This window comes from Elgaria multicarinata, chromosome 1 (genome assembly GCF_023053635.1).
Source record: "Elgaria multicarinata webbii isolate HBS135686 ecotype San Diego chromosome 1, rElgMul1.1.pri, whole genome shotgun sequence".
In the NCBI taxonomy this organism is placed as follows: Eukaryota; Metazoa; Chordata; class Lepidosauria; order Squamata; family Anguidae; genus Elgaria; species Elgaria multicarinata.
In genome coordinates, this window is record NC_086171.1 from 47,398,528 (window position 1) to 47,426,050 (window position 27,523).

The following is a 27,523-nucleotide window of genomic DNA, read 5'->3' on the forward strand; positions in this document are numbered from 1 at the left end:
TTGAAAATATTTCAAAAACAATAATCTTTTTAATTCCTAATGCTCTTCAACTGCACCATTTTGCTCAGATATAAATGAGCATGTGATATCCACTATTCACTTCAGCTTTTGCTCTTACTATATACATGAAATATAAACACAATCCTAGCTTTAAATATAATTTGTAATGAATTAAATTTAAACCCAACTGGTCAAAACCTATCGCTAGCCTAAATGAACAAAATACATAAATATTTCAAAAACATCCATCTTCATAACCCACATACCTCTCGGACTTCACCAACAGCTCAATTAGAAAGTAGCACATCCAAGCAGTAACTGCTTGGTGACATCAGCTACATCTGACCATTATTATATCATTGTGACCTTATATTGTTAATACATATTTCTTTTCAGAGCATATTCTATTTTTCCTCTGCAACAGTCCACAAGGCAGCTTTCACACATCAAATAAAATAAAATAATAAAGAATCCAATTAGTAGGTTACAATTTTGCCTCAATTACTGACAGCAGTGGCCTCACAAGCAGAAGCAAGAGATGTCAGGAGGTTGGACATTACGTTGTGCGTGTGTGTGAGGGCAGGGGTGGAGGTTATTCTGACCAACCAATGCGACAAGAACAGAGAGGTGCTAGAAGGAGGCAAGCCTACAAATAAATGACCCTAACAATAACCTCTATGGCTCGCTGTGCTCCCAAACACTGTTAATGGCTGTTTAAAATTTAAAAAAAATAAGAACTGAGGTGACACCTTAGCCTGAATGCAGAGCATCATTGTGTGAAAGTCACTGCAGAATCAGTTGCTTTATGTATGTTTTTATTTTAAAAGATTTGAAAGCAGTTTACAAACATGAAAAAAAATCTGGAGTAGTAGATAGTAATAGTTTGTTTCTGTCTTGCTGCTGGGCTGGCGATTGCCTTCAGTGCCAAAGTGAAAGGGTCTATGGGGTTAGGGATGTCTCTCTCTCTCTCTCTCTCCCTCCCTCCCTCCCTCTCTCTCTCTCTCTCTCTGTGTGTGTAGCAAGAGAGGCAAACTATTCTCAGATTCTTTGGGGGAAAGCAATGGCTGTTAATAAATTCAACAGAAGCTCCACTACTGTAACAGGAATGTACACATGAATTTACCAGAATGCCCTTTCCCCACTCCCCATCATTTGGTAGGATGCTTGTCATCCCCAGATGCAAATAGTGTGCATATGAAGCATACTTCTTCATTGTGGAACATTTGAGCACTGAGTGGAGATATATGTGTTGGGCTGTGTAAAAAGGTGGTTTGCAATAACAGTAAAAACAGAATACAATAAGAGCAGGAACAATGAAACCAGTGGCAATAAAATAACAAACTTATTGTACATTTTAAAGCCTGGGCAAGCAAAGCATTTTTTTACCTGGCACCTTGAAGTAAGCACTCGGTGACTAACCTGTGGAGACCGAGTAGGACCACCATTAAAGAAAAGTCTCTTCTCTGCTCATTGTCTGCCTAACCACTGTCAGTAGGGACACCTAGAGAAGAATATTGGTGGGAGGACTTGAAGAAAAGGACAGGTTCAGAAGGGAGCAGGAAGTCTTTGGAAGACTTTGGAAGGCTTTATAGGTTAATTGTTCTTGGAAACAAACTGGTAGCACATGAACCTGTATTCACACGAGGGAAAGCTGTTCTCATCATCCTATTCCTTTCTTCTATATTTTGGACACATCCAAGTGTCTAAGTATTCTTCAAAGACTCCAACTGACTGCAGTAGTCTAATCTAGTTATGCATGATCATGCTTCATTTGAAGCTCTGAATGTGAGCCTGAGCATGTGTCTGACGAAAATATTCGTAAATTTTCAAACAAGTGCTCACATTTGTCTTGTTCCAGATTCCCAGTTCAATTTGCACAAATTTCCTATGTAGATTGATTCAGCCCTACTTCAGTCTATGGAAGAAAGTTGAATGAATTAGGAAATTTGGGGAAACTAGCACAAATCTCCTGCTGGATCTCTGCACAATTTGCGCAAGTTTTTGGTTTGTGCACATTGAGCAATAGTCACAAATTCAAATCAGGCATGAGATGTGTGGCAAGAAGCTGTTGAAGAATTTTAGTGATTGATCATTCATCCATCTCTAGTTTAATCTGGATGTTTCCAGGGTAGATTACCATATGGCCAGGATATCTCTGTCAAATGCCATAATCTAGACTTCCTCAAAAGCTACAATTGTGGACTTTATTGATCCTAAGTGTTTCTGTGTAGTCATTGTTATTATTTGTTGTAAATCCCCTTCAGTTCATGGATTCGATCTTAGAGACACTAACAACTCCTTTGGGTCTATTACTCACAATCCATCTGCCAGGCGAGAACAAAAAAGTCCACTTGCTAACAATCTCTGCAGATCATTGCTCTGGAAAAAGTTATTGAACCTTTTCAAAGAAGCTTCTCCTGTCAATTAAATAGCCAGACTGCTTTTTGTGACTTCTTCTTCTTCTTTTTTTTTATCAGCAGATAATATTTTGAAGCAAGTAATTCTATAGTGTGTCCTTTCTAATACACCCCATCCCAGGCACAAAAAGGAGTACCCCTCACTTTTTTTTTTAGTTTTTTTCCTCTTTTCATATTTTAAAGGCTCACTGGATGGCTGAGCAGCTAGAAGAAGGCAAGAGAAAAAAAACTTCTCACCAAAATGAAAAAGAGGTGTACAAAATTATGCATGGTGTGAACAACATGGAAAGGGAGACATTTTTCTCCTACTCCCATAATACTAGAACCTTCATCGAATGAAGCTGATTGGTGAGACATTCAGGATGAATAAAAGGAAGTACTTCTCCACACAGCGTATAGTTAAACTATGGAATTTGCTATCACAAGATGACTTGAAACTTGAGGTTTGCCAATGAGTGCACAGGACTCATGGCAGTATAGAGTTGTCCATAGTAAGAGACAGCAGGTATAGGCAGACAGGTGTCAACTTGGCCCACAGTCTCTCCCTGATTCATTTATAGGTCATATGTTACTAGCATTTCATTGTACATTGGCCTACACCTGTGTTTATAAAGGTGTACATTTAAATGCTATTTTGTTGAATTTAACTAATAGAGCCTTTGTTTCTCAGCAATAAGTAAACTTTGACTGGATTCTTTTAACTATGGGGCAGGATCTACAGTACTGCTTTAAAAACGGTTTATAACAGTAGTGACAACTGTTGGGGCCCAGGACACACTGCATATACAAAACTGTTTTCAAAGTGTCATATCCTGCTTGGTGTAGATCTAACCTAGGTGTCTCTTAATCCCTTCACAAATTGTTTACAAGCCATTTAGTACTGGCCTATCATTGTACTTTTTAAAAAAAATCCCATAGTTATTTATTACATTTATTTTCCACTTTTCTGCCAAAAGTGGCATTCAGAGCAGCGAACAATAATAAAAGATAAATAAAACAAAATTTTGATTAAAACGTAATAACAAATCAATTTAAAACAGCAAAACAACAACAACCTTAATAAACAGCACCCAACCAGTTAAAAACCTCTTCAGCAACAAACCTGCTTACTTGGTAAAGGCTTGCCTGAATAAAAACATCTTTGCCTACCAGTGGAAAGCCAACATTGCTTTCCTTGACAGGGAGTTCCAGAGTTTGGGAACAACCAATGAGAAGGCCCTCTCTTGCATCCTCACCAAATGTACCTCAGATGGAAGTGGGACTGAGAGAAGGACCTCCCCCAAAGATCTTAAAACTCAGGCAGGCTTGTTACTGAGAAGGCGGTCTTTCAAATAACTTGATTCCAAGTTCTATGGGACAATTGCAAGAGGGGGAGAATGCATGTGTACACAGAGTACCAAAAGTGCAGGATTCCTGCACCTTTGATAGCTGCATAGAAGGAAAAACTTCTATAGAAACAGGTGTATCTTGCATAACAAGCTCTACCTTCTGAAATTCCTTCTTGACCACAACTGACGCCCAGCAGCCTTGGCCACCCTTAGGTGCACATCATGAGAACTGTTGCCACCCACACACCACTTTAAACATTTTTAAAAACAGTTGTCTTCTGCAGCTAAAATGTTAAGATGGTCATCATTCTTAACATTGATAGACGAATGTATTATCAGTCGTGTAGAAAAGATGGGGTTGGCTCTGAAGTTGCGCAGAGTAAAAGTCCAACAATTAGATTATCCTGCAAATAGTGGGGGGGGGGGGCAAAGTCATTATTTCCCAGCTCCATCACTATTTTTAATCCCTCTGCTTCTCCTGACTTGGGGTTGTTACAGCTTTTGCTGTGCGGTCATACTGCCTCATTCACAGAATTTTACAGGACGTGTTGTAAACATTGTGTTCCATTTCTAGCCCACTGGTGTTTGTTTTCCCACTGCTTCTTCCATCATTTTTCTTACCAGGGAAAAAGCATGTTAAGGGGAAAAAAGATAAATAGTTGCACAATGCCTTCCAAGCACCCCTGGGATTGTTTTGGACTTACTGGGATTTTTACATATGTTTCATTTGATCCTACTATGTTTGCTTACACATAAATCCTACAGATTAACTGCATCATCACATAGGGGGAAATTGTGTTTGCTTACCGTCACTTCTCTGCCTGCGCATCTGTCCCTCATTACTTCCTCTTTTGAAAGAGGAAATAAACAACGTGCATGTGGCCCGTTCGGTGGGCAGTTTTGATCCTGCTGCTTCTCCTGCACGCAGGAGGAGTTAGCAGCAACTTCCATGTTCAAAAATACATGGACTTACTGGGGGTGGGTTTTTTTGTTATGTGAAGAAGGCTAGAAGGGGTGGGAGGTGCGTAGGAGGCAGAAAACATCATGAGTGGAACCTGTGAAAATCCATGAGTGCCCAATAATGAGTGGCAATAAAATGCTTGCCAGATGGAGCTTTGAGTAGAATTCATTTTCAAACAATGGCCATAATCCAGGCAAACCTGAGTACTTGTATTCTGAATTCAATTAAAATCACTTGTTCATGCAAAACAACCCCATACATATTTACTTAGAAATATGCCCCATTGTGTCCAGTGGGGCCTATTCCTGGGGAAATACATTTAGAGCTGCAGCCATACAACACTATCCTATGCACAACTACTAAGAAGTAAGTTCCTGAGTTTGGTGGTCTTACTTCTAGGTAAATTGGTATAGAATTGAAGCCACAAGTGCATAATTTTGTCCAGATTAGGGCACATGTGTTGCAGATTAGAGTGCAAATTAAACATGATAATACACCATTTTTGTTTTATACTTCATTTTTATTTTTGTAGCATTTCCTCATGTGGATTTCCTAGTCACGTCTATATGTCTGTGATTTAATTTGTTTGATTTTCCTTTAAAAACAAAACAACAGCACAGTCCTAACATGTTTACTCAGAAAATAGTCCTCGTGAATTTGAAGGGGCTTTGTTTCAGTCTAGTAGCTTATTCTGAGCCACGGAAGCTCCAAAGGAACAATCTACCAGCCAAAAAATTTCAGAAATAAGTTTGAAATAATGCAGCTTGGAGGCACAAATATTACATTAAGTCATCACAGCACAGTGGCTTTATAATACTTTCAAATAATGCGCAGAGTGGGTGAAGCCACAAAAAAGAGAGAACCACATAATTTCTTTGTGCAAAGTTCATTGAGAAGCTAAAGAGTTAAAATATTAAAGCTTCTCCTTCAGTTGGATTGCTGAAGTTCCAATTTTATTTTTGTCATTCAGATGTTCAAATGTTAAAGTTTCTTAGAAACCTTTCCATGTTGATTCTTCTGCTAAGAAACATCTGCACATCTGACACCGAACTCCTGAGGGTTGCAAAGGATTCTGGGAAGTGTTCTAAGCCAAACGCCATTTTTGCAGCCTGCTATTGGGCCTCAGCATTTACTTTGTGTGAATTGATCTTTTTTTTTTCTAACCATACTGGCAGGGGCTTCTGGGAGATAATGTCCAAAAACATCTGGAGAGCTACCTTCTGCCCACCCCTGCTTCAAAGCATATTTAACACTCACTGTCACTGCATCTTATAGGGCATTATTGGATCAATGACAGTGGCAAGCTATCTTTTAGAAAAGCTTGTCCATCAGCACTGATCACTAGTCTCAGCATCAGCAAGTGGCATCCTAGGGCAGCTGCCAGGCCCTCCCTGATGACACTTTGCTCAGGGCCCCCTCAAACCTGACGGCAGTCCTACTGATCACCTGATTAATGAACCCCAGGGTTTCCTATAATGTATTTTGAAAACCAACCTATATTGCAGTAATAGAAAATGCAAGCAATTAAGTATGTCAGGCTAGAAAACTGCCAGCCACAGAATGCATGACTGGAGCTTCATCCCCAAAAGTTTTCCATGGAAAACACGGTCTACTTGGTGCTGTTGCTTAATGAAACAAACAACATAAAATGGCAATGGGTTGACGCTTCAGAGACTGAGGCATTAGCTAGGGTGACCCTATGAAAAAGAGGACAGGGCTCCTGTATCTTTAACAGTTTATTGAAAAGGGAATTTCAGAAGGTGTCATTTGTATATATGGAGAACCTGGTGAAATTTCCTTTTCATCACAGCAGTTAAAGCTGCAGGTTCCCTGCCCCCTTTTAAATCTGGTCACTCCTGCAGCTTTAACTGTTGTGATGAAGAGGGAATTTTACCAGGTTCTCCATATATACAAATGACACCTGCTGAAGTTCCCTTTTCAATACAACTGTTAAAGATACAGGAGCCCTGTCCTCCTTTTCATTTGGTCACCCTACCTTAGCTAGACCTAAGGTTTATCCCGGGATCGTCCCGGGGTCATCCCTGTTCATGTAAATGACACACAGGCAGGGACGACCCCGGGATGATCCCGGGATAAACCTTAGGTCTAGCTAAGGCCTGAGACTTCCTTTTAATAAAAGTGCTTTCAATAAGTTTTTCTGAGAGCTTCTCTAAACAAGCTATTTATAGCACGCTTGTGACTGGCCACTCATGGAAGTTTTTGGTTGGATTACATGGCGTTATAAAGAAACAGGACATCTCCCCTGGTCTCACCTCCTTATTCTGGTTTTAAAAACAACTAGAGATAACCTGGAATAAATTCCTAATGGTGCAAATTCGGCAGTGTGTAAAGCTGACTTTGCACTATAAACTTGCCAAGGAAGGAAGGGGGACAGATCTGGCTTACTCCCAACTAAGGGAGACCCTTCATTATGCTAGATTAGAGTTGGGCTTGTGATTCTTTTTAATTTTTTGTTCTTTCTGTTACTTTGTGCTAGTAGTTCCCCATGTGTCTACCCAGAAGTAAATCCCAAGTAAATGTGTGGAGGGGTGTAGACTACTGCACATGACCCCACCCCTGCTCCTTTGCACACATGTCAGAGAGGAAGGGAGGCATTCCCTCAAAACATGTCTGCTGTTTAAAGGAGCACTGAGAAACAGCAGGATCTTCCCCCTTGTCACCCATCTCCTCCCATGTAATGCAACCCATGCAGATCATCTCAATCGTGCCAAAGAACCAGGAAGCACATCAGCCCCGGGTGAGCAACATGATTTTCCTTAATATAGAGACACTCTGAGAGTCAAAAGGATTGAGAGGTAAACTTCCAGTAACTTTGATTATTTTGTCATTGAAATCTTCTTTTCAGGCTCTTGCTTTCATGGTTATTTGGAATGTCTCAATGGCAAGTGTTACAGATCAGAACAAAGCTGCAATTTTGAGGATGACTGTGGGGATAATACTGATGAGAAAGAATGTGGGACCTCTTGCACTTTTGAAAATGGCATATGTGGTTGGCAGAATTCCCCAGCCGATAACTTCAACTGGGTCATGGGAACCAGCTCATCTCAAAACTTCAGACTTCCCAAGGACCACACGCTTGGAAACGGGAAAGGTATGCTGCCACTTCAGCAGAGGGAATTTAGCCACATTCACAAATCTTATCACCGCTTCCCATGCAATACAGGGCAGGTTCTAAATCTCTAATTAGAATCGTGTTATGAATGTCTAAACCAGTTAATTCCCTAACGTTGGAAATGGTTCTATAATGCAGCAATACCAGGAATTTCTGAATTACAAAGCAAAATCTTCTCAATTGTTTCTTTTAAATAGTGACATTTCCCCCCTTAAGCAGTGGCACATCTGTTTATGAGGCCTTGATGAGATGCCACATCATAGTTGCAGCACTGCACATGTACCAAGGCTCTGGTGCCAAATGACAAGCCAACACAATCACCAATAATACGATTCAGTATGGAGGCAAACTGGGCATAAATTATGTTGTCAGTTCAAGGCTAGGCAATCAAGCCTTTGCCAGCTCAAGCCTATGACCAATTTGAGTTCCCAAGCCAGAAGTTGGAATGGGTAATCACTCAGTCCATGAAAACTGACAGGACAAGCTGGTAGCAGAATAAAGATCCTGATACTGAACCCTTAATCTATGAGTGTTGTTGTCCAGAAGGAGAGAGCTTCATAAAAAAAAAGCTGAGAATTCCACAGGGTAGAAGCAATGTCCAGAATGACTGTGTGTGATCTATAAGCTTTTATTGGAATTCTAAGAATTCTACCTTTCAATTTCTACCGTCAATTTTGACACACACACACACACACACACACACCCCGGTTAGAAATATAATTTGATCATATGTGGGCAAGAATTCACACCATAGTCATCCTTGTTTTCTTTATCGCTGTATGTTGTTGCGTAGTTTCCTTTGGCAAAGCAAGGAAACATAAATATAAGGGTGCATTTTGCTCCGTAAGGAAACTCTGTTCATAATAAATGTTTCAGCTGGCACCTCAAATGCTCCTCTCACAAATTATTTTCTTTTCATCATACACTGGTGAACCGTATTTCACATTATTTGTATGATCTCTCAGCTCCTCAAGATCATTATTTCCATGGCTGAGATAATACACAATTCGCCTGTAGTGCTAGAAGTGACCTTTTCCTTGCTGCGCTAGATGATGATGAGATGTTTCCCCTGGAGATGGCATGGCGGCATCCATTTCCCAACAACATTGTTGCAAACTTAAAACAACAAATGAATGCCAAAGTCAAATCCATGTGGGGGAAAAGAAGTCTTCTGAATCATGAGCTTTTTCTATCAATACAAAAGTATATTTTTGTTTCTATACTGCCACCGATGTGCATGTCATGTTGCAATGTACATGAGGACAGCTCCTTCCCCAAGGATCTTACAAGCTAGAATTCAACAAAGAAAAAAAAAAGATGACACAGGAAAGGAACTGAGATGGAGGCATGGCTGGACAAGTGAAGAAAATGAATTTATTTTATTTTAGGGCTTGGGAGAAATAGTGATTTGATCCAAAGTTCATGAAAATGACTCAATATTTCAAAGAGAAATGTTTTCATGGAATCCCACCCCAAACCTTTATTTCTCAAAATTATTTTAGGGCACAATTGAATGGGTTGTACCCTCATGAGACGGAAGTCTCCAAACTCAGAGACTTCCATATATCCAATGGCTTGTTGCTAGCAGGGTGGACATTTTCTCCTCTCCGTCCTCCATTGCTCTCTCCCGTAATGAGCCTCTGAATCTGTCTAGAGAGGTGTGGGTAGAACTGGGACTTTGCTTCCCTCCTCCCTGCCAGAAAGAACACTGATATGAACTTTATAACTAAAAACTAGTGTCTGCATTTGCTTCCCCGAGCCTCCTTTCCAGTCCCTTTTTCTTTTTTGTGTTGGGTATTTTAGAGTAAGCCTGTGGCCAGGACAGGATCTGCCTTATTGATTTTTATAAGCTACTCTTGGAGTCTTCCCCCCCCACCGAAGAGTAAGGTTAAAATAATATAAACCAATGAACAGTAAACAACCTTGTTTTCTACTACATCTCAGACCTCCAGATATGACTGTGTGAACAATGCACCCTATTTTCCAAAACATGCTTTATGATCAGGGATGACTGAGGTTTAGATTGGTACTATTTTCCTTTTCTGTTTCCATGCTAATTATGGAAACAAACAATGCCAAAAAAAGCACACAACTGTGTACAAAATAAATTATTTTTATACAACACAAATAAAAGTTCTTTGTAGGACAATTAAGTCACCTAGCTGGTTATATCTAGGCATCCGGTAATAATCCCGTTTCGTCGTGCTAGACTTCCTCAGATAAACAGTTTCATTTCACTGTGTGTGAGCAATAGCCATGGGAGTAGGGTTTGCAGACCCTAAATAGTAGTGCTTTTTTGGCATTGTTTGTTTCTGTGCTTTGTGCAACTGTTGCCCTTTTGGTTTGTTGTTCATGCTAATTATGGACATTTTTAGATCCTGTACCATTTTTTATCGTAGGGCAATTCCTGTATCTTGAAGCCACGTCAACAGGCATCAGGGGTGAAAAGGCACACCTGAAGAGCTCCAGGTGGACAGAGTCTAGCACTACTTGCACACTGAGCTTCTGGTACTACATCTCTTCAAAAGCAACAGGACAGATCCAGGTTTTCATTAAGGTAACAGTTTTACTCTTTCCCCTCCTGCCAATAATTACTTGACACTTCTGTCGGTGTCAAAATGAGTTCTCTAACAAAGAGTTCTTAAGCAAAGCTACCGGTGGTCACCAAACAAGCTTTTCCTAAGATATTTCCATAGATGTAGCATGGAGGTATCATGTGCACAACTTTGCCTCTCATTTCCACTCTCTCAAACCTGATAGATTTCACTTCAGAAGCACTTCTGCCCTGTATGTAAATGGAGCATAGAGAGTTGCATGTGTAGACATTGCAAAAGCGATTCATTTGCAGTTAGTGGTTTTCCTATGGATGGGAGTCATTTGTGGCAAGACCATAGCTCAGTACAGAGCACATGCTTGGCATGCAGAAGTTTGTAGGTTCAATCTCTGGCATTTTCAGGTGGGGTTGGGAAAAGTTTCTCTCCCAAACCCTCGGGAGACATTGCCAGTCAGAACAAGCAAATCCTGGGCGGGCTGGACGAATCATCGGACCCAGCTTTAAACAAAGTTTAAAACTATCCAAAACATTGAACTCAACCTAATGATAAGTCGCATGCAACAAGAATGTTTAGAGGAAGAGTGAGTAAGAGAAAATGAGATTCAAGCTTAAATGAAACTTGAAGTCTAGGAGGGAGTCTTTGAAGACTCAAAGAGCAAAGTGAAAGAAATCTTAACATGGAGTTTGTGTTGAACTTAAAAGAAATCTTAAATGGAGTTTGTGTTGTGCTATGTATACTTGACAAAAAAGGCAAGCATGCCCACAACCCCTTCGCAGGAGTGCAGAACGCAGTCTGCTAATCAGAAAATGCTGAGTTTGCTGAAGCACATCCATAGAAAAGGGATATGCGCACTGAGGTAGTTGTTTTTAGAAAGATGACCGTTACTTTCCTTATATGGTAATATGTCCATGTTTTACTGGTTCCTGTTATCAATAAAAGTACCTCATTCCTCAATGAATGACAGTCTGCATCTGTGTATCTTTTTGGGAATAAACCAGACCCTGTGTGAATTGGGGAGCCGTGTCTTGATTCCTCCACACTAGTAAATGGCAGGTTCCTGTGTTCCTTTGTAAGAAATGCATCATGCGTAGAAGACACTTGTGTCATGACTTAAAGTACTTGGGTAGATGTACGAGGAACTATAAGTGGTGTGTATTCTGCAGTCAAGCTGCTCAAGAGTAGAAATTCGGGTTGAACATACGACAGCTTTTCTCTGTTTACAGTTTTTTTAAAATGTCATTGTCTTGCTTCAGTGTGAGGCAGAGCAAAATGAAAGCCAGAAAACCCTTTCGCAGTGCCCCAGTGTGTATGTGGAAATGAAATTGCATGCTGGACCAAAATGGTTCATTAAGAGGTCTTTCCCTCCCTGCTTCCTTCCCTCTTTGCCTTCTCTGTGCAACGTATTCCCTATAAATGACAAACAACTGTCAGTTTTTGATAGTTTTCATGTTAGCAAAATGTTAGCTTTGTATTTGGTCCCATGTTGGTTGAAAGCAATATGTAACTATGCAGTTTTGGACGACAGCATCTGTCATCAGAAAATATTCAGCAGCTAACGTAAATAGAATGAAAAATATAAAAACCATACCTGTGTCATTTCCTTTCTGATTTCTCTTTCTCTCCCAGGGCTCTATTGTTCTTGTCTTTTGAAAATGACATTTCAGCCCTACTAGCACACAAGGATGAAAGCATTATTCATTCAGGATTCGTGGCATGACACTTAGGGCGTTGCTTGGTGGTTGTTGTTTTTAAATGAAAATCGTTAAAAGAAATAGCATAGCTAGCTGCTTGTCTATTATTGTTTGTACATAGGTTTAGTTAAAATGCAAATGCAAACTAGTTTGATTGTGATACTCCAGTGAAAGCTGGAGTCAAAGTTTGGTAAGTTCTTCAATGAGCTTTTCTATACAAGGTTCTGAATCCACTGAATTTCAGTATTTAGACCCCTGGTGATAAGTTATCAGAAATATCAAAACAATGGAAGTGTGCTCTCCTCGTTTGCTTTAGTACAAACTCATACATAAGAATCACTAACCAACCTTCAACTGTTCAATTTAATTGATCATCGTAAGAATTGTATCCTTCTCCAACAAGCTCTTGAGTTGATAAATTAAATAAATTTATGTTCTGATTATTGATGTGTTTCCAAAATTAATGTGCTATGGTAATGCAGCCACATGGATAAAAGCAAAAGGGAAAATCCAGAAAGCATTCAGAAATTAAACTTGGTCAGGATCTACACTACTGATTTATAATGGTTTATAGCAGTTTTGGCAACTGTTCAGGCCTAGGACACATTACATATACCATTTTCAAAAAGTATTATATCCTGCTTGGTGTAGATCTGGATCTTGTACCACACTTTTTTGCCTAGCCGCTTTAGTTACAGGAAACGCCCTAAACCCTTGCCTGGTGTAGCTTGGCAGGGTGGGGCTGTTGTGGGGGGTGCGCGAAACAAGGCGCAGAGGCCGTCAATCGACGGCCTCCTCCCGGGCCCACATGACTCGGGGAGGGGCTAGGAGCCTATTCAAAGGCTCGCACTCCTCCCTGTCTCGCCTTGGCAACGTGGCTCCCTCCCTCCCTTCCCTGTAGGCAGTATGGGCTTGCTGGTTGTCCTTTAATGGAAGCCAAGTATGCATTTTTTGCTCACAATCTGAGATTGGTTGTGAGTTTTTTTGCCTACTTCATACTGCAAGACAGATAGAGAGTATTAATATGTTGATTGGTTGAATTCGGTCACATTAATAGCAGGAATGCAGGCATCTTCACCTGGCGAGGGATGGTGAGCATTCTAAGGCACCTGGCGGTGATTGGTAAATACCTGAGGTTCAACAGCTGCGAATCCTGCGACCCAGCTGGGGAAATAAGGATTATCTCTGAGGCCAACCTTTTCTCATCCACTCGCGGTTACATACCGTGAGGGTGGGGTGACACGGAAGGCCTCCCTACCCTGGAAGGGGAAGCTTGGGGGTGGCGAACTTTAAGACGCCACCCCTTGGCTGAGAATGTCTCGCCCATTTTCAGTTAACAGACGTACTGTATGCCGTTTTAGGAGAAGATGCCTGCTTAGGTTCCCTACTGCAGATCCATCAATAAATGTGGCCCTGTTTAAAACCCAGCTAATGTCTCCGTCTCGTTATTTCGCGCACTCCACACTGCACAATGAATAAAAACATTGTGAACTGAATATATTAAACCTGGCTTGAGCACTATTGTTAGTGGAAAGGCAGGATGTAATAATAATAATAATAATAATAATAATAATAATAATAATAATAATAATAATACAACCTCTATCAACTTTTAGGGCTCATTGTCCTGACAAGTTGAGTGTAATATTTAATATTATACATTATATTGTTACACATGACAATAAATTAAATGCTTGAAGAGTTTTGCAACTATTCCACATGAAAGCTCAGAAAGCGCAATTGAGCTTTTGCTTCCATTTCCCCTTCCTCTTCTAACTTTTCCCTATCTTCACCAAGTTAAAGAAGAAGAAAGAAGAAGCCTTCCTTTCAGCACAACCCTATGCTTGCCTATTTGGAAATAAGCCCCACTGCATTTAATGAAGCATTTTCCAAAGTAAGAGTTTATAGGAGTGTAGAGCCTTAGGGAGGGGTAACAGGCAGCAGACATTTCAGTTTGACACACAAAAAAGGCCCCACAAGGCCTCTCCTTAGCTTAAATGGTGTGTGGAGTGAGGCTTCTTCCTTGTAGCTCAAAGGTCTTCTTGTGAGGAAACTATGAGCTTTATCACACCAGCGTTATAACTGTGCAATCACTGCAAATTGCATGCAAAAGACTCCGAAGTTTTCCAGTTTATAATCTGCTTTGACTGTGGAGTACTCCCATGCATCCTGCTTTAATTGTGCTTCAAAGGCAAAAGAACCGCCGTGTTTTGGAACTACTTTTGGAGCGAATCATTTGTTGTTTTCCAAGTGGCCACTGGGGGCACAGGAGCAGGATTTGATATGTTTAAAGAAAAATGCTTACATCTGCGTAAGTTTTAAAGATAGAGACATCAAAATAAGCACAGTAATAGATATTAAGGAGAGCTTTAAGCGTACCAAATTTGAATCGGATTGGGTCATCCGTTGATTTTTTAATGATTTTTTACATTTCCACCCTTAAACCCTTTTCCTGGTATGCAAAGGATCTTAGGAGCACTGCCGCCCGGGGTGTGATTAGCTAGCAGCAGCAGCAACAACAACTACAATAGCTAAATGCTGTAGGGGTAATTCGAGGGAAATAGGTATGTGGGATGAAGCTCTACAAAACCCACAATCCCTTGGAACATTTTAAGGAAAGGCCTTGTGGGGTCTTTCCTGTATGAATATAATCCCTCTGCCACCTGTTTCCCCTTCCCCATTCCTCAAAATAGTTTTTTTCCTGGATTGTGGAAAGAATGAAGAGGACCAGCAGGGAAGTAGCATGTGTGGGGAGTGCAAACCACATTTCTAGAGGACTTAGAATTTTACAGAACTGATTAAAATAGGGTCAGATAACAAGTTGCTCCCTCACCTGAAGCCCCATTCCATCCCTACCGAGCAGCTATAGAATCATTCCAATAGTTGCTATATATTTTGCTTTTATTCCCTATAAAGAACAACTGAATTTTAACCACTCAGTCATCTCTAAACAATTGCCTCGCCTCTTTGAGAAGAACAAGTCTGTACTTTTTCTTCTTTGCTTTCATAATTACCTTTATCTTGTGCTCAGTGTTCTGTCTGTTTCTCTTGATCAAACATCTGGTGTTCATTAACTAGATGTAATATATACACATTTAATTACCAGCTTTCACAGTAAGTTGTGTGAGTTGTGTTCAGAAACAACCCACAAAGGATTTCTTTCCTTTAAGTTTCAAACTATCAGCTACTCTATGTTTGACCTCATTTTGATTGACACAGAGAAGTTCAGCTTCATCTAGGTGATAATATATCAGCTCGTTGGTGCTTTAATTTCAAGAACGCACTACTTTTGCATAAGCATGATGCTCTTTTACTCAACTTTCTCTCTGGCCTACATAGAAATTCTAAAAGATATGAAATAAACTTTTCTTGCTTATGATTGTAAAGGTATAAAGATACAGCCTGGGCAAACACAAGTGGCTGGATAGATGATAAACATACTGAGATAATACATGATGGGAAGAAACTGCCCCTCTCCCCCTAACACACTCACACACTAACACACTCACACAATATGCCTCGCCTCCAACACCACCAAATGTCCCCGTTTGGGCATACAATATGAAAAGCTTACACACGTGAAGCCCATTGTATTTCAGCACAAATCTCATTAACTGATTTTATTTGCAACATCGACCTTCTGATCTGAGCCTATGAACACTGGATTTTATTCATGGGCACATTTTCAAAAGATATGGCAGCCCAGCATTGAACAAATGAGTGGCATGACGGAGGAGGGAGGGAGGGATTACTCTGTCTCCCTCCTCTGCCCATCCACTTGATTTCTATGGTGGTGTGGAAAATGGAAAGCCATCCCACAACTCCATCCCTCTTATGCTAAGTCATGAGTAGCCTGAATTTTTCATGCCGGCCGCAGAGGAGAAGGCTTTCCTTCTTAGCAGATGAAGAACATTTTATTTTATTTTTTGCAGGCACTACTAACTTTTGTGACTTTATTTGCAAGTGTGTTTAGAGACCTCCAGTGACATCAGGGATGGAGCAGGTGGGCCAGGAGGCAAAACATGCTCTTGATCCCTACCATATAGGGGAGTGAGGGACTCATCCAGTCCGTTCCAAGGGAAATAGAAATCTTTCAAAATAAATGACAACACACAGAGAACCATGATGACAGTGGAGCAAAGTTAAAATGCATGGTCAAATGGAACCATGAAAACATGCAATGTCAGGATGGAAACTACAATGTGGCTGTGAATTGGCCGTTGCGTCATATAACCACAGATGTGCACATTCGCAGCCACTACAGAGTAAATGCCCTGTGTAGACATGCCCAAAGATGCTCAATGTCCTCTATTAGTGGTATTCCTGAAACTTACCTTTTTACCACAGCCCCATGTAGGGTTTTTTTTTGGTCAGCAATCTTTATTTTTTCCAGGATTTAATAGTTATGTTTTAATTGTTGACAGACTGGCTGGACGTTTCAGGATTTGTGCTGTACACTCTGAGGTTTGGGCATTGATTGATATGGGTCGCTCTTAGGCTTTTATAGTTCTGCTGTTCTTTTTTAACAGAAAAATGGTTAACATATATTATACATATTGTATTAATATTTATAAATATGTATAAAATATACATTCATTCTCATTTATAATTCAGAGGAAGTATGCCTCTGAATTCTATCTTCTGGGTGGAGGGGAGAGGACCCAGGGAAAAATCTCTTGCCCTCGGGTCCTGCTTATGGACTTCACAGAGGCAGCTGGTCAGCCACCATGGGAAATGGGATTTTGGACACAAGAGCCCTTTTATTTTTATTTATTTTTATTTATTTATTGCATTTATATCCCACCTTTTCACCCTCCAGGTACATAATCCTCCTCCTCTCCATTTTATCCTCACAACAACAACCCTTTGGTCTGATCCAACTAGGCTCTTCTTGTGTTTTAAATGCTAAATGTATCAGTATGGTAGCAGGTTGAAAGAGAAAATGTGTTACTCTGAGCATCCCTACATCAGTGATATATGGCATATTTGTGACTGGCCACTCATGGACGTTTGCGGGTCCTTTTGATTATGTCATCAACCTCCAGGTTGTTTCACATGCCTTCCGTCCCTGAGAAATTTAGTTTCTTTAAGGGCTTTTGGGAGGCTGTCTGGGAGGGGAAGAGGAGTAGAATTCTTCTTAAGACAAAACCAGGTGGCACAATTCTCACATTATAGTTGAAGTGAATTTGACAAGTCCCAAAGGCTTGTATTTCTGAGCCAGGAAATACAGGTTTTGGTGACATCTCTGGTTTGCCATATCTAGTTAATTTTGTTTATGATCTTCACCAAATAATTTACAGAACAGCACTAAATCTATGTGGGAAAAATGGACAAAACAGTGCACACATGAGTTGTCACAAGTTAGTATTGATTCCAATGAGGAATTACTGTTTAATAAATTTGACTTCTTGTGGGTGAAGGTACTAGAATTCATCCAAAATATTAATTGAAACAAGGGGTAAATGGAAATCAGTAATAATGGAAACAAGTGAGTAATAATGGAAATTCATTAATATTGGAAGTCCTTTGGGAAATTAATGAAAGTCTGGGCAGAGCATTTTATCATTGGCTGTGTTGCATTTTCTAAGAATGAGAAAACGGAAATTATTCTAGTCTCATTGCAGGTAAATTACCGAGAGAGAATCTCATGCTTTTCTTAAACTGCACAACTTAAACATTCATTCAAAACTTTAGTGACCTAGAATAATCAACCTTTCCAGTGCACACAAAACTAAATTGCTTTGCATAAGGGTTACTAATGTATTTTTGAGTATCGTGACTGTGGTAAGAAATGGGTGAACTGGAATATTTTTTGAAAGGGCAAAATGTGTGCTCTCCATCAAAATTCAGGGGAAAGAATAGTAAGAACTGAATCCTACAGCTGAGCAATTGACCAATTCCGCAAATTGGTCAATGGTTGGCAGATCTTTGGATTTTTCCATTTTTTCTTTTCATGATGGTTTTAATCTACTGGTTTTAGCTTTGAAAGCTGGAGAAAGCTTCATTATTCTGTTCCCCTTTTCTAGTCATTTCAACCATGGGAAAGGTAGTAAAGAATGTCCTAGGAATGTTTCCAACGTTCATTTACTGGAAGCAGCCAAGAAATGGCTACAGGGTCATATCTTCATAATGGTCAGATGGAAGTCTGAGACACCTTTTTGGGAGACTTCACTTTCGTTATGTGTCTCAAAATGCTGAGGTTGAGCTGCTAGGTCCCTGGTTTTGAAATCCACATCACCATATAAGAACATCTGACCAGTACTGACTCCAGGCTTTGGAGGGCACATGGACAAAACATTCTGTATGGGCCCCTCTACCAAAAGTGAATCTACCTTCTCACCAGCTTTCTTATCAGCTGTTGCTAATCCTTCTCCATTTCCTCATCATTGCTATCACTTGCTTACTTGCCAGAAAGCCTCCAATGAGCAAGCAGGTAGTGGCATCTAATCCTCCTCCTTCACAACATCACTGTTGTCTGGGCCAGAGTGGGAGGTGGATGAAGAAGCAGGTTGCAATGGTGAAGTGGAGGAGCAGGTCCAGAAGGCTCTTGTCTGTGGCTTCCCTGCTCTGTGTGGGCCTCAGCAGGTGTCTGATCATGACAACTTTTGATGCTGACCCTGTATCCACCCTCCTTTCTGCAAGGATCACTGTATCATCTTCTTACATGGACTTCTGAAGGGTGTAAATATCTTTATCCATTTTCCTTGTTAAACCAGCAAGGCTAATCAAGAGAGGATGCAGATTGTAAGCAGTGACAGCATCTTCCAACCGCTGCCAGGGCCAAAGTACCATGGCAAGGCATAGTGGTATGGACACCTACCTTGGCCCCACCAGCACTGTCATTTTTTTTAGGCCAGCCACCTGCTTATTCCCCCAGCTGCAGGTATATTTGGCAACAGCAGCTGGATCTAGGAAGCCGCCTGCCATTTTAATTTTCCCACAAATCCCAAGATCACCTGACAAAGTGTAAGCCTATGGCCAGAGGAGTACCTGACATGGGTAGAACCCTGCCAAACCTGGAGCCAGACTTGATGACAGGGCATCTCTCCCTATTTTTCTTTCTTTCCCCACTTTTTGTCCCACTCTATATGTACTCTTGAGACATTTTTTCTACTGCTCAAATGGAACAAATGTGCATGAGGAAGACCGTAGCCAGTATAATTCAAGAGTACCCAATATAACAGTCATGTCTTAACAATTCTGTATTTTGGAGACCTTGGTTTTGTATGTTTCTACAAAGCCCTGGTTGTGTTCTATTGCATAGCAATGGTAAATTAGGGTAACTTAGCAGGCTTAGAACATCAAGCACAGTGTTATACAGAACTGTTCGACTAGTTCCACATGCACTCCCAAGGGAATGCTGGACTTGTGTTTCTCCAGCAGCTCCCCCACGGTGCTTGGCAAACCACTGTGGAAATGGATGAGAGCTTCAAATACCATTTGTGATATGCCATGGAAGTCTGCTGTTCGAAGACAGGGAAACAGTCAAAAAATTGACTGGGCATGCAGAAGCCCGTGGTGTGCCTAAAATAGCAATTTGGATTCCAGCTGATGTGTTTTAAATTATCTCAATGAAATTGAAAGGTGCTCCAACAGAAAGAATCCAATTCTTTGCTAACAAGATTGATTTTAATTTCTCGTCCCTAGCATAAAAACGTAGGTGGCTATTGAAGGAAAGGAGATCCTGTATGTAGTTTTGGTGATGATCCAAAGTAATTTACTCTACTGGAGATAGTAGAAGCGAGTCACTTTCTAACTGATTGTATAAAAGGGTCAAATAAGGTAGCATTCACAATCGGCATTTATGCCATTAGTAATCTGGGTACAGTCTTCCATGTAACTGGCAAAACCGCAGTGTTTAATGATAATCTAAATGTAAGCCAAGGAAAGTTTCCTTAATTAGAAGCATCAGTCCACTGCAACTGCCAATTTCTTGTAAGTTAGAAAATCAAATTTAGGAGCAGTAACATTTAAGTAATATCTTCCCTTAAAGCCATATTTGGGACTGTATGTATTTTAGACTTGAAAGATTTTATTTATTATTATTTATTAATGCCTTTATATCCCGCTTTTTTTCCTCCAAGGAACCCAAGGCGGCGTACATAATACTCCTCTCCATGTTATCCTCACAACAACAACCCTGTGATGTGGGTTGGGCTGAGAGTCTGTGACTGGCCCAAAATCACCCAGTGGGTTTTCATGGCTGAGTGGGAACTAGAACCCGGATCTCCCAACTCCCAGTCCAATACTTCAGCCACTACACCACACTGGCTCTGGGAATCCAGATTTATTTTACATCACATTAAGCTGAATTCTTTAGTGAAATATGCAAAATTGGACACCTTTTCAATATCTTTGCTTATTTTGCATATTTTTATTTTGCCAATTAATTATTATTTTGTTTATCACAAGAGAGGCAAAGACGGTGATGTCGTATTTCCAACTAATAAAAATCTTATCCAGCCACCACACTGGCGTCTCAGATTTCAGCAAACATTGGCCGCACACTTCCAACCATATCTCTGCAGCAATTAGAGTTAGCAACTCACTTTAAAAATGATAGATGATGATATCCCCAGGAAACGGAATTCTGTGCCTATTGGTACATTCTGTGCTTTCTTGCATTTGCCCACGTCTTGATCGTACTCATCCAGTACACCCAGTCTTTACAACCCACATTATACCTGAGCAACTACATGGGATATGTAGCAATCCATGTGTCTAAGTGTAAACACAAAGATTTCACCACAGTTTGTAATTACCTGATTTGCATGAAATGTGTCTTGCCTATTTTACAAATTAAGTGGCGTGTTTCCCAAAAGTTATTTTTCAGATAATAATTTAAACTGAGCCAAAGTCTCCTTCCCTGGTGCCTTGAATGTTGCAATGGCATCTCAATAATTCAGCCTGGAGGTGATAACTAAAGCATGGATGGGTGAAGCCAAGTGTACGGCTGGTGTATCAGCTGAAGCTGGTAAAAGATCCTAGGATCCATGACCACCTGAATATCCAGGAAAAGTGATGGATCGAGGAGAACCTACATGCTATGTACTTGCTTCTTGATGGGAGAGTGCAAACCTCATCCAGGATAGGTGGAATCACTATGCCTACTAGTACTTCCATTTTGGCTCAATTAAGCTTCAGCTTGTTAGTCCACATCAACTCCTGAACTGACTCAATACCCCAGTTTATCACTCACCAGCCACTGCCAAGGGAGAAAGGAAAGAAGGAGGATAGCAGACAGGGGTGGGGAAGAAATTCAGAAGCCATCACAATCATGATAATGTCTTTGGAAATGTGTGATCAGATCCAAATTTCAGAATGGGGCTTAGAACAAATCCAAATAGTCCAGGTACAAACTGAGCCAAAGGGAGTGCTCTCATCCCTAATAGGAATCCTTTTTCTTGGATCTTTGTGGCCACATGGAGGAAAAAAGCCTGATATGCCTAATTCGCATGCTCATCTGGCTAGCTAAGCATTGTGCATACATGGTGCCTGCTAGGGGTACGTCATTACTCTTACAATGCAATCCTATACAGTTCAATCCTACTCAGAAATAAGCCCCACTAAATTTTATGGGAATTTCTCCCAGGTAAATGTATATAGAATTGCAGCCTTGGTGTCCAAGACTTGGATTAAAAACAGTTGAAATTTTGAATAGGAGATAGTCTGTATGCTTGTAACAATAAAATGGATAATCTTTATCTCTGGCCTTAGCTAGACCTAAGGTTTATCCTGGGATCGTTCCGGGGTCGTCCCTGCCTGCTCCTGGGATATCCTGTGTGTCATTTACATGAACAGGGATGACCCCAGGACAATCCCGGGATAAACCTTAGGTCTAGCTAAGGCCTGAGTCTAATATTTGACAGGTCTTCTTGGAGGGGTAGTATTCTTAGCTGTTGGAGGGAAACCAGCAAAGTTTATAAGTACCAGTATTACCTCATTAACTATTCCGCCCCCCACCCCACCCCCATGTAACCTCAAGATGTCCTGGGATGCATTCATTTAGTTTTTTCAGTCATTACAAAATGAATGCACACACCCTTAATGCTGCATTGCATATCCAGAAATCCAGAAACACATCAACAGCACATCTCCACCACATGTACCAGATCTCCAGCTGGTTGTTGATTCAGCCCACATACTGCTCATATTATGTAGCTCTATCATGGTGACCACCATTAAGCACAGCAAATTAAAGCATCCTTGGTGCAATGTGCAAACCAACCTATAGAAAGACAGAAGAGCCTGTTAAAAAGATAAGATGAAAAATGGCAAAGGAGATTGTAGCAATTGAACCTAGAACAAGAATCCATACAGTTTTCAACAGATAGGATCTCTAGTTGGCAATTTGCCTACTCAATAGGATAATAAGTCTAAGTAAAAGAAATGGACATCACTTTCTTTTAACTGCCATAGTTGTTCGTGGTTGTTTAATTTTGGCAGTATGAAGGGCTAGCCCTTGGAAGAGTCAGGAAATTGCCAAGTGTGGTGTATTAGTAAAAAGAGATTATGAAATATTTGGTTTATTCAATGTCACTGTTACCCAGGCCCTATGTACAGGAGGGGGAGTTATTCTGGGGCTACTGTACTCACAGACAATCACGGCACATTGTGCTTGCCCCATTCTACAGCAATCATAGGTTTTCATGCCATAAAAGCTGCATTTTTGCAGTCGTTTTGTGATGGATTTTCCTGTTGTGCTAGCCTCACTAGGGTTTGGGACTCTGTGTGGCCTCAACTACGGAGTCAGCACTGCCTGAGGGTGAGTGGCACTGATAGGAGTATGGACAAATTGGATAATCTGTGCCTATCCAGAGGAATGGAGCTTTGTGTAACATTAATGACTTTAAAAGGTTCTCTGTCGTGTGTCCCCCCACACCACCAAATGAGTCTTAAAATCAGCATGGTGCTTTGTGATGACTTGTCCTTTTGAAATCTCCACTTCTGCCCTGAGAAAAGCTCACTAAACATGTCTTCTCAGAAGCAATTTCCATTTACTTTTTCTGTACTTTCTCAGCACAACACACAGAGACAGACACACCCACACACACCCACACACACAGAGAGAGAGAGAGAAAGAGAGAGAGAGAGAGAGAGAGAGGCCTGTGGTATTAAATCTGAGCTTCTATGCCAGAACTTAATGCCATGCCAGGTAAAAATGGTTCGTTCCTTTTCTTTTGTGTACGCCGCTTTAATTGGGAGCATGTGCCACAGGAGGAGCAAAACTGATTTGATGAAAATGTGGTTTTAAACTGAAGTACATTGGAAAGAGTCTTCTTGTAGATTGCCCCTTAGCCATAAAAGGTTTAGGCAGTTTGCAAAATGGAAATAAAATAATAAGGTAATAGAATAAATACTGGTGAAAAAAAACCCAGCCCCATTCATTGAGGATGATAAGAGTTGATTGGCTAAACATGTTTTGTAGAATGTTATAAAATAGGGTCACCATATAGAAAGGAGGACAGGTCTCCTGCAGCTTTAACTGCAGTCATGAAGAGGGAATTTCACCAGGTGCTGCATGTATACAAATGACACCTTCTGAAATTCCCTTCCTTACTCTTAAAGGAGCCCTGTCCTATTTTTCATATGCTCACCCTATATAAAACTTGGCCAAAAGCAAAGCAATGTAGAAAATTGTCTTACACTTCATCAGACCATTGATCCATTTAGCTCAGTATTGTCTATGGACTGACTGGGCTTATTCAGACAACACTAGGGTGACCCATATGAAAAGGAGGACAGGATTCCTGCATCTTTAACAGTTATATAGAAAAGGGATTTCAGCAGGTGTCATTTGTATGCATGTAGCTCCCAGTGAAATTCCCTCTTTATCACAACAGTTAAAGATGCAGGAAGCTTGCTCTCTTTTGTATCTGGTCAAGAGGGCAGTGCTCCTGCAGCTTTAACTGTTGTGCTGAAGATGGAATTTCCCCAGGTGCTGCATGCATACAAATGACACCTGCTGAAATTCCCTTTTCTGTACAACTGTTAAAGATAAAGGAGCCCTGTCCTCCTTTCCAGATGGTGACCTTATTCTAGATTTCTTCTACTCTCCCCCACCTCCTACATCTTCTATGGAAGGAACTCTGAGCAGAACTGCCCCTACTTAACTTTACAGGCTGATATTAGGGTCCATATGAAGTGCAACTGAAGGTATGTGGAAACCAAAGCAATTCAGGGTTTCAACAGCTTGTATTGGGCCTAGCAGCCACTTTTTATATCCCATCATCTGCTGTTCCCTCCTCCAGTCCCTGTCTGGCTAAGATGACTGCTGTGTGTTGTTGCTGGTTAAACTTTTTCATTTAGAGCTCTTTCGACATCTTTTTTTTTTCAAGTTATTGATCAGGATGTTGATCATCTGTCTCAGTGGCTGTTACCCCTAAAATTATCTCTCCAGACATGCATGTCTATTTTTCTAAGGAAATGTGGAGACTAGATAGGCTTGTGGAAGATTTAAAAAAATGCTTGAAAAATTGATGTATTGGAAACTATGCAGCAGAGCAGATGTGAAGAGGCACAGCCTGTATTATGCTGGAATCGATGCATCTGGGAACAAAACTGAAGCGTCTTGCTGCTTTAAACCATTTGTTTAGGCATGAATTTTGTACATTTACTGTGTCACTGTGCCAGCTAAAATATTGCCTGTTGTACTGAGTCAGGGCAAAATGAAGCAGCCCTAACATCTGTCAAATGAAAAGCTGTGGCTTATTTTTCAATTGTATTAGCTCTCCACCTGAACTGTTCACTGACACCTTCACCTGATCTACACCATTTCTTCACCTTCTCCAACTTATATTAGTTGTTAGCTAGCTGAGAAAGTGTGAATGTGTGTATTTCCCTCAAAATATGGGTTTAACCAACATGTAACTGTGTTTAAATAGGACTCCTGTGCTAGGAAACTCATTTCATTGATCACTGAACAGGGAAGGCCTTGCAATTCAACATACTGAAGTGTTTGTCATATTCATAAGGTTTCTCTTTGTGCCGTGTCATATTCTTGACAGTCTGATTCAGGCAAAAGTTACATTGCAGAAATGGGGGAAATTATTAACTTGAAACAGAACTTGTTAGGTGACATGCAGTACCCATTCAACCAGGCAGAACCCAAATCCTTGTATTCTAGATGTGGAAGAATGTTAACTTCCCACTTCTCAATTTCCTTTATACTTTAGGGATATTTCAAGCTTCCACTGGATCACAGACTAGGTTTCTAGCCAGCCTGGCAGTGTACATAAATCCTTCCTTGATCATGTCAGCCCTAGTCTTGTACATCACTGTGATCTACTTTTAGTTTAGGGAGGAAAAATCCAAGTAAAGTTGGGGAGAAACAGGAGTGTGCAGAGAACTTGAATAAGGAGACCTTTCTCCCTCTCTAATGGTATTAGAACATGGGAACATCCCATTTATTTATTTATTTATTTATTTATTTTGCATTTATAAACTGCCTTTTTTTTCCCTCCAAGGAACTCAAGCTGGCATACACAATCCTCCTCCCCATTTTATCCTCACAACAACAATCCTGTGAGGTAGGTTGGGCTGAGAGTCTGTGACTAGCCCAAAGTCACCCAGTGGGTTTCCATGCCTGAGTGGGGACTAGAACCTGGATCTCCCGACTCCCAGTCAAATGCTCTAACCACTACACCACACTAGCTTTCTACCACTACTCCACACTGGCTTAGCGATGGACAGATCTGCCAGATCCTTTTCTGTGGACTTCCTCCATTTCCCATGTTAAAGTCCCTTCCATCAGATGCATTTTTAAAAATAAATTACTCTGTATGGATTATTTTTGCCTATTTTTAAAATGCATGTTTGAGCAGTATCCAATGGCCCCACCGATTATTTTGCATCCCACCAATTCCATTGTGCAAGTGGCCCCCACTACTTGTACAATGGCGATTTAGCACTTCCACAGTAGGGTGACCATATGGAAAGGAGGACAGGACTCATGCATCTTTAACAGTTGTATAGAAATGGGAATTTCAGCAGGTGTCATTTGTATGCATGTCACACTCAGTGAAATTCCCTCTTCATCACAACAGTTAAAGATGCAGGAGCCCTGCCCTCTTGACCAGATACAAAAGAGGGCAGGGCTCCTGCAGCTTTAACTGTTGTGATGAAGAGGGAATTTCACCAGGTGCTGAGTGCATACAAATGACACTTGCTAAATTCCTTTTTCTATGCAACTGTTTAAGACATAGGAGCCCTGTCCTCCTTTTCATATGGGTTACCCTATCCCAGGGGCAACCCAAAATGAGTGGAAATGCTCATTTCTGGAATGGGGCAGGTCAGAGGAGCTCGCATAAGGGAGCTGTGCTGACCTGTCTCAATCCAGAAATGAGCATTTCTGCTTGTTTTGGGGCTTCCTCTAGGGAATACTAAATCTCTGTTGTATAATGGAATTGGCGGGACCGACCCCTTGCGGAAAGGAATTGGTGGGGTGGAAGGTAATCAGTGGGGACAGAAGCACCCCCTTGGATACTGCACTTTGTGTGCATTTTTTTTTCAAATTATATGCATTTTTGTAAAGGTCCACCCATTTACTAAAGCCTGTTTATGCACATTTCTTAAATGTACGTAATTTTGTTCACACACTTTTCAATGTGTGCCTTGCAAATGGCCAGTATGAGAAACAGGTTAATGGGCTAGACAGGCCTTGGTCTGATCTCCAGTAGGACTCTTCTTATGTTCTTAAGGCCTTACTAGACCTGCCGGCTTACGCCGGCAGGGAGGCAGGGCCGAGGCGTGCTAACGTTAGCGCACCTCCCCCAGGCTACCACACGTCGGACGCGCAGGGACGTCCCTGCGGCGTCCGCCATTTTAAAATTTATTTTAAAGGGGCCAGGTGCGGCCCGAAGACGTCGGACTGGTAAGTCCGGTTGTTTTGGTTATTTTTACGGGGGGGGGGGCAAAGGATGGCAGGGTGGGTGGCATGGGGGAGGGCGGGTGAGATCGCGCCATGCGCCGCCGCTCGGCTGCTTGCTCGGGCGGCGCGCAGCGCAATCTCACCCCCCCTCCCCCGTGCCACCCCCCCTGCCATCCTTCGCCCTCCCCTCTCTTCCCCCCCGCCGATGGGCACAGCGCTCCTATGAGCGCTGTGCCAGGCAGGTCCGCGGCTTTTCGCGGCTCCTCGCGAGCGAGGAGCCGTGAAAAGCCGCGGAAGTCACCACACTTCCCCCAGCCCCGGCCTGAGGCCGAAGCTGGGGAAAAAGCGCACCATAAACGCATTCCCTTATGGCGCGTTAGACCAGGCCTCAGCGCGGCCTGCCTCCGGATTCCCCTGTGCATCATCTGGACGCACAGCAGGGAAACCGGGTCAGAAGGCGCGCTAAGGCCTCGTCTAGTAAGGCCCTTAGTTACCTTATCAAGACTTGTTCTGCCAGACATGCTTGATGCATCTATGTTAGTTCCTATTCTCCCATCCCTGCTTCTTTC

At 41.4% G+C, this 27,523-nt stretch overlaps 1 protein-coding gene across 1 annotated transcript in view; it reads left to right on the forward strand.

Annotated features, from left to right (window-relative positions):
- The window catches only part of MALRD1 (MAM and LDL receptor class A domain containing 1), a 288,950-nt gene that overhangs the window by 135,284 nt on the left and 126,143 nt on the right, over positions 1–27,523 (forward strand). Inside the window, exons 25-26 of the mRNA XM_063121247.1 lie at positions 7,573–7,818; positions 10,239–10,396. Of these exons, the coding sequence (XP_062977317.1) occupies positions 7,573–7,818; positions 10,239–10,396 (404 nt within the window). The remainder of the gene's footprint in view (positions 1–7,572; positions 7,819–10,238; positions 10,397–27,523) is intronic.